The 13,511-nt window shown below is 36.3% G+C and overlaps 1 protein-coding gene across 1 annotated transcript in view; it reads right to left on the bottom strand.

Annotated features, from left to right (window-relative positions):
• Positions 1 to 4,279: 4,279 nt before the first annotated feature.
• The window catches only part of TMEM232 (transmembrane protein 232), a gene marked incomplete at its 5' end in the record, with an annotated part of 170,514 nt that continues 161,282 nt past the window's right edge, over positions 4,280 to 13,511 (bottom strand). Inside the window, 2 exons of the mRNA XM_023756316.1 lie at positions 4,280 to 4,733; positions 7,501 to 7,594. Of these exons, the coding sequence (XP_023612084.1) occupies positions 4,527 to 4,733; positions 7,501 to 7,594 (301 nt within the window). The remainder of the gene's footprint in view (positions 4,734 to 7,500; positions 7,595 to 13,511) is intronic.

Below are 13,511 nucleotides of genomic sequence, written 5' to 3'. Positions count from 1 at the left end.
TAAATTTTAAAAATTAGGAGTGCTCTTGTTCATGTTGCTACTTCAGCAAGTATAGATGTGAGAGGAATGAAGAGGGTTCATGAGATCTGTGGTAATTTTAATTAAGAGTCATTAGCTGACCCAAAGTGAGCTTAATGTTTGAGCAGTTTACCAAGCAATTACCAAGAAGTCAACTATGAAATTTGAAAGTCAAGTTCAGTGAAACTCTAGAACACTCATTCTCAACCAGGAACGATTTTGCTACAGGCGACTTTTGGTTGGGGGTGCGGGTGATGTTGGGGAAGGGCTTCTACTGGCATCTTGTGGGTAGAGACCAAAGATGCTGCTAAAGAACTGAAAATGTACAGAAAGGCCCCTGCACATTAACTATCCAGCTCAAAATCAAAATAGATGCTGTTATAAAACCTTGCTGTGGAACCATTTGGTGGCACGGACATAGTGGAATGGGTATGGTGGTGTATGGGAAGAAGGAACTGTACTTACCACTTATACATTGTAACATTCTTTGGATTTATTGATACTGAAACAAGAATTTTAGGGGAATATAGGCAGGTTTAGGGAATTTTTAGAATTGGGGTCCATTGAAAAAAAACACAGAGCTACTGACTGGGAGAAGGTACATTTCCATAACACAAGGAAGCCAGGAGGTGCAGTTACATTTCCATAAGACAAGGAAGCAGCAACAGGTATCCTACCTAATAAAGAGGGAATATGCTAACTGACCCTCACACCATTGCAAAGATGGCATCGCCCACAGCCAATTAGGAGGGAATATGCTAATTGACTGCCATGCCCTCAAAGATGGCAGCGCCCACAGCCACAAGATGGCGGTGCCCAGTCCCCTCAGTCCCGCCGGGTGGCAGGCGTGAGCCTGCCTCCAGAGTCCCCCAGTCCCCTCAGCCCCCAGCTGCCAAGGGCCGGCCCGAAGCTCAGGTAACTAGGGCTGGCAGAGGCTTGCGCTTCCGGCAGTGGCAGCAGCAAGAGGTGTGATGGGGCATCACCTTCTCCTGATGACCGGGTCACCTCCCACCCTGAGGGCTCCCGGACTGTGAGAGGGGGCAGGCCGGGCTGTGCCCCCACAGCACATGAATCTTCATGCACCGGGCCTCTAGTATTTCCATAAGACAAGGGAACTGGAAGTAGCCAAAAAAGGTCTATATTTACAAAATAAAGAAGAGGGAAGAAAGCCCAGAAGGAATTGGAGGGCCTCAGGAGTCACTATAGTAACCAATTCAAAAGGGAATATTGATCAATCAAAGGGGATATCAGGACATTGGAACTGTAGCCTTTATAAACCATGGAAACAGAAAGTCTGTGGGACTCTTACCCCTCCCCACGTGGGGGGTCTATGCTGTGAGAATCTTTCCATCTCCCCACGTGGGGGTCTATACTTGTTCTTCAATAAATCTCCACCTTTGCTGTACTACCCTCTGTCCATGGATTCATTCTTTGACTCTGGGGGACAAAGAATCTTGGTTCCAGTCCAAAAATTTCGTATCAAAATGAAAAAAAATTAAATTGAGGAAAGTTCCTCTAAATTAACTAGTAGACAGTTATATGTCCCGGAGAGGATTTTTACGGTAAGAACAAAAGGAATCAATTACTTGAATTATAATTGCTAAACATTACTAAAGCGTTTCTATCATTGTTACTGTGAGCTCCTTTTAATTGTCTACTACTCTGCAGGCCCCTTTTCCCCAAACACCCACTCACTAGTATCCACAGTGAAGGTGTTTGTTTTGCTTATTTTCTTCCTTAAACCTCTCTTTGTCATGCCGTGCAAACCTCTGTGGATCTTTTTATTTCTCTTTTTTAAGTTGCACTAGAAGAAATGCTTATTTCTATGCTTCTGTTACTCAGAATTTATAATTTATGTTTTCTCTCTTTTGTCACCTAATATATGTCTTTTAATTTCCAGTACCCTAGGGAAACTAGCTAAAATTTCTATAAATATTTTCTTCTCAATAAGGAAATAGGTCTATGATACAGTTTGTGCAAAAAAGAAAGTTGCTTTGGTGGATGCTAAGAGAAGTCTATAGAGAATTTATAATAAACATATGCAGGAAGACCTAGGTTTGTCCTTTAAAATAAAAGTAAACAGAGTGTAAAGTGGCATAGAAACAGGTTTTAGATAGAAAGGAATTTAGATCTGAGATAGGTTACCATCTCCTAGCAGTAGAGGCATTTACAGATGAGTAAGAGCTGCAGAGGGTAATAGACAGGGAGTATATTTTTCCTTTTTCTTCTCCCTCTAGAGTCTAACCAACCTCTGGGAAAAGTCTGGGAAAATAAGTAACCAAGGCTGAGAAACCGCAAGGTGAACAGCAGGAGAGGAGTTTAAAGAATCTGTCTGGTGCCCAAGTCAGCCTGAGGTTCATAGAAACCTTTGTAAATTTTGAGGCAAAATTAATATTAAGGGTACAATACAAAGAGTTCCATTTGAGTTTGTGTTAAGTACTTATGGGAAGAATTAAAGGTTAGTTATATTAACCTGTTTTGTTTAAAAAGTAAAAATTTCTTTTTATACCATTTACATGAACTTAAAAGGTCATGATGCTTTCTTCCAAGTTTTGTTTGTTTGTTTGGTCTCAGAAAAACTTGCAGAAATGGCAAAAATAGAGCCTAAAATTCAGGGGGGAGGAGGGGAATTAACTTTTATTGCATGGCCTAATATGTTCTAGGCATTGAGCTTCGAGTTTTTTCTTGATTCTTTCAGTTTTCTTGCTCTTCCTGGCAGCATGGTTTCTGGAATAGCCAACTTATTCCAGTTTCTTTTTCTTTCTGGGATCCCCAAACAGCCTTATTGTGCCTGGTCAGAGGTACCAGCTGGACAGTGCCTCCTACTCAGAGGGCTGCGTCCCACTGTGTGTGCTGCCCTCTCCACAGTCCCAGATTCTAAGGGTTAGATTAAACCCTTTCCTCTCCGATCCCCTGCACCTAGAGGTGGTGGCAGTTTCCTGCAGTAATGGGTTTCTGCCTGTGTCTTAGTTGCCTTTTCATTGGCTCAGTTCTCTAACACCCTTTTGAAACAATTCCTTACATTAAACTCTTCGTGAAAATGACTGATCTCTTTCCATTTTCCTGATTAACTTCTGACTGATACCACTATATGCACTGTACCCATTTTCTAAATGAGTAAACCGCAGCTCAGATGAGTTCAGTAACTTGCCCAAGGTTTCATAGATAGCAGGGGGCATAGGTAGAATGTGGGCACAGATCTATGAGCCCCAGGACATAGGAGGAAAACCATAAGAAGTATGAGTTGCCAAATTTTAAGAATTTTAAAGAATAACTTAATATCAGAATAAAGTTATTATCTATCTATACAGCTGATTAATTATAAACCTTATATCTTTATATATTTTCAAATATATACATTCTTTATATATATATACGTGTTTATATGTATATTCTTTTGTAGGTAACAACTTGTGGTCTATTTGTCAAATTTAAACTAAAATTTTATGAATTTTTAGTTGCTTGCCAACATTTTAAAATTTAGTCCCATCTGAGATGTTCTTAAAAGACTGGATGATCCCACAATACTGGACATACAGCACAAGTACAGCTGAATGGTGGGAACTTTCTTGGGGTAGAATAGGTTTTCTATAGCCCGGTTTTCTGTAGCCCTTGTCACTATTTTATATTACCTTCCTGACCGGGTAGTCATTTGAGTTTGATATCTCTGATAAAGCACCTGTCTCTTAAGTATCATCAAGCCACCTATGCAAAATTAAAGTTGGTTTTTATCTACATTTTTCAGAAAAAGAGTATAAGGCATCACAGGAACCCCATCTCATTACTCTTACCCATAGGCTGAGAACATCAGATGAAGTGAACTGACATTGTAAAGATGACTCCTGATTGGATAATCAGTAAGTGCAATTGTACCTTCCAGGACCATCCAAATCCATTCTCATAAATACATCTGACAAAGTAAAACCACTGTCTCAAGAGTCTGCTGTGGTATATGTTAAGGTTCAACTCATTCTGAGATGACTGGGCCATTCAGATTTGCTTATAAACAGTTATTTATCAAATTGCAGTGTCTGACATATGGTTTGATTTGGCAAAAATTGACTATGCAATACAAATCCAAGCAGGTCTCTTACTTCTTTTATTTGAATAATAATTACTATAGGAGTATCAATTAATTAATGCTCATTCTTTTTTCAAGAAATAATTCTTATATGCGACTCATTAAAAATTTGCAATTTATTTCCATCTAACTGTCCAATGAATATCAATACTCTAAGAATCATTGATTAAGTATGCTGTATGATCACAAGATAAGAGTCAATTGGGAAAAGTCTAGCTGTATTCTTGAAAATGTTTAATTGGTAAAATCACTTCACTCAAATGTGATTAAAAGCTGTTAATTGAGAACTAAGATGTGACTATTACAAAGCATGTACCAGGATAACAATTCCTTTCTAAGAGATGGTTTCCAGTTAATTAGAAGAACGTTTTCCTAACATGTAGCTATCTTGGTCTCTTTTATGCAATGAATTTCTGGCACATGGATCTCAATTTGGGGAGGTTATTTTCCCTTCTAATGAAATTACTTCAGTCCTAGGAGGAAGCTCGTAAGGTTTGGTTTGCTTGTGTAATTTCTCTTCTCTTCTCTTCATAATTTCTTTGAAGTGTTTTTTTTCCTCTAACTCTTTTTCTTTACGTTCTTTGGCCTCACATATTGCATCTTCTTTCTGTCGGATCTGTAGCTCTTTCTCCCACTGTTACAGAGAAAAGGTGTCATTTACATATGATTAAAAAATTAACTTCTCAAAATGCAAATTTATATATTCAATTATCCTCTTAGGTTTTCTCACAGATATTCTTCAGGAATTTATACTCTACCACACTGGAAAAAATATGTACGCTATCTATCAGAAAGTGTACAAGTCCCACACACACAAAGAAGAATTCCCTCTTAACATTTTTAAGAATAAGAAAAGATAATAGGGTTTATATTTCTATATACCAAATGAATTTCCTTTCTTCATCAATATTGGTATTTACATGAAATCATGGAATCATAAAGCAAAAAATCAAGCCAAAGAAAAACAAAAAGAAAAACCAAATTAAAGTGAAAGGCAGAAATTGTGATACTATTACCTGTGAGGTCAAAAAATGAAATTAATCAGATGATAAATGCTGATCTATGGCTACTATGTAGCTGTGTTTTTCTTTCTTATCAATCCTACAGATACTACCTCCCCATCCCCACTTCCATTCAGGTTAGGGATTATAAACCAGAAAATGAGCAATGAGGGAGAGTTAAAAAGAAAGATTTGAAGTCCAAAGATTTGGTTTTGTGTGTACACCAATCATTTACTAAGTTTAAAACCTTGGTAAAATAACTGAAATGTAAACCACCATTCTTACTGGGAATTATTTTACTGGTTGTTGTGAAAGTTAAAGTAGCTAATGTAAGGACGTTTTGTAAAGTGTAAAATGTAACGTACAAAGCAGTACTGCTATAGCTTCCTGAGAGGAAATGGCATATACATGAAGACTTTGTTAAATATGATATTCAAGAAACTTCCATAAACCTTTCCAGGTTAATACTTTGTAGTTTGTACTACTATTTGATTAGGCTACCCACATATCAAACAATTTGGATTCTATCAAACATCCAACTTATTTTCAGAAAAGATTCCTTTACCCTTCTATAGCTACATTCCAAACAGATTCGTGGTGGGTGATTGCTTATATAATGCTTATGCCTTTGAAAAGAGGAAAAAATGATACTTTTTAGGGTCCATTTCTTAGCCTTCTTTTCCTAGCCTCCTCTCTATCGTTCAAAATAATGTCCTCTATCTCTTCAACTAGCACCAGGCAGATGAGTTTAATCACAAAGTGATTAAAGTATTTCTATTCTTTCAACAATAAAGAATAGCAACTGAAAACTGAGTAAAAAGATGTTTGTTGTGTTATTAAAACTACATAATATATATGTGTATATAAACCTTGACAATTTGCTGTCTCTTGTAATCTATTCTAGATAATTCAGTTGAGTGACTGGTAAAATATAGATGCCATATTTATAAACCATTAGGAATTTTTTATACTACCCTGTACATGTGATATACTGGTTTAGCAAAACTTTCATTATTGAATAAAAATATAATACTACAGCTTTCATTTTGTGTTTCCAGGGCATCATTCTGTTTCCAAGTCCTAGTACTTGTAGCTATTGCTAGAGTAGTTTAAATATTAGCTATAAGAAAAATTATAACTCAATGGGATCAGAAAATGAAATAATCCCTTATCATTTCTCAAAAGATCACTAATTAAATAAAATGTAAAAAATTAATCATGGGAGAGAACCCTAAAGATTCCATCAAAAAACTACTAGAACTGATAAACTCAGTAAAGCTGTAGGATATAAAATAAATATCCATAAATTGGTTTTATTGGTATACACAAAAATGAACTATCAGAAAGGGAAACTAAGAAAATGATCCTATTTACTACTGTATCAAAAAATACTTAGGAATAAATTTAACCAAGGATGTAAAAGACCTGCACTTGGAAAATTATAAAACACTGAAGAAAAAAAATTTTAGAAATATAAATCAGTGGAAGCATCCACAAATAAGAATTAACATCATTAAAATGTCCATACTACCAAAAGCATTTATAGATTCAGCACAATTCCTATCAAATACCAATGGCATATTTCACAGAACTAGAACAAATGTCCCCAAAATTTATATAGAACCACAAAAGATCCTGAATAGCCACAGCAATTCTGAGACAAAAGAACAAAGTTGGAGGATTCATGCTACCTGGTATGAAACTATACTATAAGCCATAGTAATCAAAACATCATGATACTGGCATAAGAACAGACATATATATGAATTGAACAGAATAGTGAGCCTAGAAATAAACCCACGCCTTTATGGTCAATTAATATTTGGCAAGGGAGGCAAGAGCATACAATATGGTAAAGATTGTCTATTCAGTAAATGATATAAATGACTCCTAAAACAAAAGAGCAATCATAAAATGATTTAGCAAGAAATGATCAACTAAATAAGCTCAATGGATTAAAGTTTCTTAAGTGAATAGCCTTGTGTTGCCAGTTTGTTAAATCATACCATGAACAAAGTGATTAAAGTCTTTCTAATATTTCAAGGGCAAAGAATGGTCACTGAAAATTGAGTCAAAAGATTTTTGTTCCATTTTTAAAACTATACTGTAGAAAAAACAGTGTTCAGTGTTCAATATCAGATTCTTGTTTAAAAAATCTAATTCAGGAAACAGGATAAGGCTAGTATTTTAAAATGACAGAGGCCAATTTTCTGTAGCCCAGTGAAGGCTCTGATATGTATAGATAGTACAGTGAGATGTAATTAAGTTTAGCAATGCCCAATCATGGCTCTACTTTTAAGTTCCACATGTTAATATTAAAGTCTCAGAACTACACATTCTAATTAAAAATACCTTTAAAAAGCAAAACTTTTGCAAGTAGTTTAAGAAAGTCAATCTTACATAATGGTCAATGATTCTTGTCAATTCTTCATCTCTCTTGGTGAAGAAATCTGGATTTGAAAACAGGGGGACGTCTATTACAGAAGGATGTTCCCTTCAAAAGAGCATAAGAACAGATGCAATATTAGGTATAGATATTCCTTCTCCCAGGAATATATAACTTTGAAAGTCATAATTCATTATTAAGCATTTTGATTCTACATTGTTAACATCAAGTACTTAATTCTGTACAGTCTACTATATTATTAGCTCTTAGTTTTGGTAAGCCATTTGGGGTTATTAAAACTGACATTTTTGAGGATAGGGTATGACATATAGAATAAGCACGCAGTCTTCTCCTAGGAGATGTACGTACTATAGCTTGTCAGTAGAAAATGAGATGTAAGGATATGAAAGGCTAAAGGATGGTTGAAGTCGACTGTGATCAATGGGGAGGTGAACGTGTGCCTCACCATACATAGCCCCATGACCTTGAATATTCTGGTGGAAGTTTAAGCCTAAGAATTTGAACTAAGGCATACTAAACACACACACACACACACACACACACACACACACACACACACACACAAAACAGTGATGTGACTTCAGTATTGCTCCTATCTCTTCGTAATACTAAGAGTGGAACTGTGGCAGACAGCTTAGCAACAGCTCAATGAAAGTGTTGGCAGTGCAAAGTGGGGACTAAGCTATTGGAGATTTATTGTCAAACTGTTCACATAATAATTGTATTATTTTAGATATTTTGAAGTAATTATTGTGAGTCCAGAAATAGGTAAAGCAACAAAATGGTGATAGAGAATATGGCTTTGTAGGAGAAAAAGTGGGTTTAAAAAATAAAGCTATTAGGCAAGAACCTAATCAGTGACATAACTGGTGAAAAATTTCCAAATTCAAACCAGTCTGATAAATTTTTATGACTATAATGTATGTCTACATGCATTTTTTCAAGTTGCTCTATATATAGGGAGCTCTATATTTTTGATACTGTAGGGTTCCCTCATATAACCAGGTTGTCCTTCTTTACACTGTACTAAATGCTTCTCAAGTATTTCCTTTATCTTCATCTTCACCATCATTTCCCTGATTTAAACCATCATTCTTACCTGGACTTAGACCTCTTCTTTCGAATCCCTGCATCCACCATGTCTTACCCTCTTCTCCCCCTCTTATCTCTGCACAGGGCTGGTTAATGTCTATTTATCCTTCAGCTCTCAGTTCAAATCCACTACCATAGCTCTCAATCCACCATGGGCCTTTCCTTCATACTTATCTTAATTGTAATTTTAAATTTATCTGTGTGCCTGTGTGAGTTTTAGATTTCCTGGTTAGAATATGAGCTACATGATTGTGCAGATGGTTTACTTATCATTGTCTTATCAGTTCCCAATATAGTGCAAACACTCGATAAATGTTTGCATGTTTAGTGAATTATGGAATGTATAAATGAAAGTTGTGACATTGGTAAGAGTCTACCGCAAAACACACTTATGTCAGTAGAGCAATGTCCAGTATAGCAAGGGAATGGCAATCTCAGGAGACAAGTCACAGAGTGGAACTAATAGCAGGAGTTCAACTCAAGTGGCTGGTGACCAGAGAAAATATATGGAGCCCTCTCCCAAGCCATAAGATTCAGAAATATTGTGGGGCAGAAGAGCAGTGAGCTTTCCACTGCATGCTGAATAGGAACTCTAGTCTTCCTATTAAAATATTAGAAGAAAATATAATTTTAGAATGCTGGGGAATTTGGGGACATCTGGGGGCTGACACAGACTAACTATATTTAACAAAATTTGAGCACTTCTGATATTCAAAGAAATGTGCTAAATACTGTGAAAAAGGAATAAGATAGAATAGTATAATTATTTAAAGGTTAAAAATATTCAAGTAACTTGCCTCAAATTCCTTCTTGAATTATAAAGGTTTAAATTTAAGTTAAAGAGATGTATAATAATATATTAGAAAGCCTTTAAAATGGAAAGGTTAGGTGGGTATGCTTGTGCATCTGTGATTTCTAGTTATTTCAGTTGAATAATTTGTACTTGAAAAGGAAGATTCATAGATAACGATAATACAAGACAACCTGAGGCATAAGAGAGACAAACATTCAATGATATAAACAGAAAAATATAGGAAAATGGTTAAGCATATGGTTCTGCCACCTTGTATTATTTAATCCCTCTATTCCTGTTTTTCTTTAATATAAAAATTATATTGGCTTTATTTTTATTTTATAAATATTAAAAAGAAATAAGATATAAAACACTTTTGATGGAGCAAATACTGAACAAATTTCAGGTGCATTATTCTTTTTTTAATTCTTTATTGTTTAAAGTATTACATAAGTCTCCTTTTTCCCCCATTGACCTCTCCCCAGCTATTCCCACCCCCCAGCACATGCCCTCATCCCCCTACTGTTTATGTTCATGGGTTATGCTTATATGCATGCATACAAGTCCTTTAGTTGGTCTCTTACACCCCCTCACCCCCGCCTTCCCTCTGAGGTTGGACGGTCTATTCAATGCTTCCATGTCTCTGGATCTATTTTTGTTCATCAGTTTATGTTGTTCATTATATTCCCCAAATGAGTGAGATCATGTGATATTTATCTTTCTCTGACTGGCTTATTTTGCTTAGCATAATGTTCTCCAGGTCCACCCATGCTGTTGCAAATGGTAAGAGTTCCTTCTTTTTTTACAACAGCATAGTATTCTATTGTATAGATGTACCAAATGTTTTTTAATCCACTCATTTGCTGATGGGCACTTAGGCTGTTTCCAAATCTTAGCTATTGCAGATGTGCTGTTATGAACATTGGGGTACATATATCCTTTCTGATTGGTGTTACTGATTTATTGGGATAAATTCCTAGAAGTGGAATTACTGGGTCGAATAGGAGTTCCATTTTAAAATTTTTGAGGAAATTCCGTACTGTTTTCCACAGTGGCTGCACCAGTCTGCATTCCCACCAGCAGTGGGAATTTTCTCTGCATCCTTGCCAGCACTTGTCATTTGTTGATGATAGCCATTCTGACAGGTGTGAGGTGGTACCTCATTGTTGTTTTGATTTGCATCTCTCGGATGATTAGTGATTAGTTGAGCATGTTTTCATATGTCTCTTGGCCTTCTGTATGTCCTCTTTCAAAACTAATCTATTTAGGTCCTTTGCCCATTTTTTTATTAGATTATTTACCTTCCTTTAGTTAAGTTGTATGAATTCCCTGTAAATTTTGGAGATTTATCACCATCAAAAGAATTTAGAGGAAGCCATAGCAAAACAGAGACAATTCAAGGTCTTCTTTAAATTATTCTGACTTGGATGCCTCTATTGTGGGGTCATCCAGTCATTTAAGAATAACACCTCAGATGGGATTATTTTTAAAATAAAAGTTGCTAAATTTCAAAATATTTGTCTGGCTTTGGTATCAGGAGAATACTAGCATTCTCTCCTGTTTGATTTTTTGAAACAGTTTCAGAAGGACTGGCATTAATTATTTAAATGTCTGATAGAATTAATCAAGTTATTTGATCCTGGGATTGTCTTGGTTGGGAGGTTTTTGATGACTGATTTGGTCTTACTTGTTATTGGTCTGTTCAGATTTTTTATTTTTTTATGATTCAGTCATTGTAGATTGTATCATAGCTCTAGAAATTTATTCATTTCTCCTACTTTATTTAATCTGTTGGCATATAATTGTTCACAGTGGTCTCATGTTCTTTTGTCTTTTTGTGGTATTGGTTGTAATATCTTTTATTTTATTTAATTTTATTTTATTTTAGTCTTCTCTCTTTTTATCTTGGAAAGTCTAGCTAAAGGTTTGTCAAATTTGGTTACTTTCTTTTAGTTTTATGGATTTCTTCAATTGTTTTCTAGTCTGTTTCATTTATTTCTGCTCCTAACTTTGTTGCTTCCTTCCTTCTGCTAATTTTAGTCTTATATGGTTTACTCGTTATAGTACCTTGAGGTATAATGTTTGTTTATTTGAGATCTTTCTTTTTTCTTGATATAGGCATTTGTTACTCTAAATGTCCCTCTTAGAACGGTCTTTGCTGCATCCTATAAGTTTGGTATGTTATGTTTCCATTTTCATTTATTTCAAGATATTTTTGATATTCTCTTTGATTTTTTGACTCATTGGTTGTTCAGAAGAATATTGTTTAATATCTACATATTTATGATTTTCCAGTTTTTCTCCTGTTAATAATTTATAGTTTTATAACAGTTTGGTTGGAAAAGATACTTGGTATGATTCCAGTAATTTTAAATTTGCTTACACTTGGTTCATGACCTATAATACTAGTATGACCTATCCTGGAGAATGTTCCATGTTCACTTAAGAACAATATATGTTCTGCTACTTTCGGGTAAAATGTTAAATATATTAGGTCAGTTAGTCTAAAGTATATTCAAGTTCAATGTTTCATTTTTATTTTTCTGTCTAGATAATCTATCCATCGTTGAAAGTGGAGTATTAGTGTCCTCTACTATTTTTATAATATTGTCTGTTTCTCCCTTCAGATCAGTTAATATTTGCTTAATATAATTTGGTGCTCCAAAGTTTGGTGCATATATATTTACTAGAGGCCCGATGCACAAAATTTGTGCAAGAGTAGGCCTTCCTTTCCCCGGCTGCTGGCACCAGCTTCCCTCTTGCACCCATGACCTGGGCTTCCCTCTCAGCCCCAGCTTTGTCTGGAAGGTCATCTGGAAGGATGTCCGGTCTAGTTAGCATATTATGCTTTTATTATTATAGATAATTGTTATACCTCTTGATTAATTGAATCCTTTGTCATTATATAATAGTTTTTGAGTTGAAGTCTATTTTGTCCAAGGTAAGTATGGCGCTATTCTTTTTTTTTAAATATATTTTATTGACTTTTTACAGAGAGAAAGGGAGAGGGATAGAGAGTTAGAAACATCGATGAGAGAGAAACATTGATCAGCTGCCTCCTGCACACCCCCTACTGCCCGCAACCAAGGTACATGCCCTTGACCAGAATCGAACCTGGGACCTTTCAGTCTGCAAGCCGATGCTCTATCCACTGAGCCAAACTGGTTAGAGCAGTATGGTGCTATTCTTGCTCTCTGTTTCTACTTGCATGGAACATCTTTTCCATACCTTTACTTTGAGTTTCTTTGTGTTCTTAGAACTGAAGTGAGTCTCTTGTAGGCACCATAGAGTTGAGTCATGTTTTTTTAATGCATTCAGCCACTCCGTAGTTTTTGATTGGAAAATTTAGTCCATTAACATTTAAAGTAATTATTGATGGGTTTAACTCACTTCTCATTATCTTTTGTGTATTTACTTTAGGTTTTTGCTTTGTGGTTACTATGGTGCTTATATAAAAGATCTTATTGATATAACAGTCTATTTTAAGCTGATAACAACTTAAATTAAGTCAGAAACAAAATTAGATCTTAAGTTTACCATCCAATTATATTTCAGTACCATTTTCCCTAATTCCATTTTAATTCAGTACTTTTAGGAACCATGGATCTTTCTGGAAACTGAAAGTTTTCCAATCCTTAGAGACACATCCTATCTAATAAAGAGGGAATATGCAAATTGACCATCACACCATCACAAAGATGGTGGCACCCACAGTGGAGGTGGAGTTTCTGTAACACAGGATGGCTGCACCCACAGCAGAGGTGGGGTTTCTGTAACACAAGATGGCTGTACCCACAGTGAAGGCCGAGTTCCCATAATGAACCTTAACAAGCAATCAGCAGGGACCTGAGGCTGTGTGGTGCTGGGCTGGGACAGGGGACCTGAGGCTGTGCCCCCCATCCTGCCAGGAGACCTCAGGCCATGCCCCTGCTCTAGCACCAGGCTGGGGGACCTCAGGCCATGCCCCCTGCCCAGCAGGACTTGATAGGGGACCTCAGGCTGTGCCCCAAGCTTGGCAGGGCTTGACGGCGGACCTCAGGCTGCAGGTGCCAGGGCGGGGGACCTCAGACCACACTCCCCACCCTGGCATTGGGCCAGGGGACCTGAGGCCGCACCCCC

This window comes from Myotis lucifugus, unplaced genomic scaffold, assembly GCF_000147115.1.
Source record: "Myotis lucifugus unplaced genomic scaffold, Myoluc2.0 scaffold_0, whole genome shotgun sequence".
Lineage (NCBI taxonomy): Eukaryota > Metazoa > Chordata > Mammalia > Chiroptera > Vespertilionidae > Myotis > Myotis lucifugus.
Note: the sequence above shows the minus strand (reverse complement) of the source record. Positions and strands in the feature narration are given on the sequence as shown.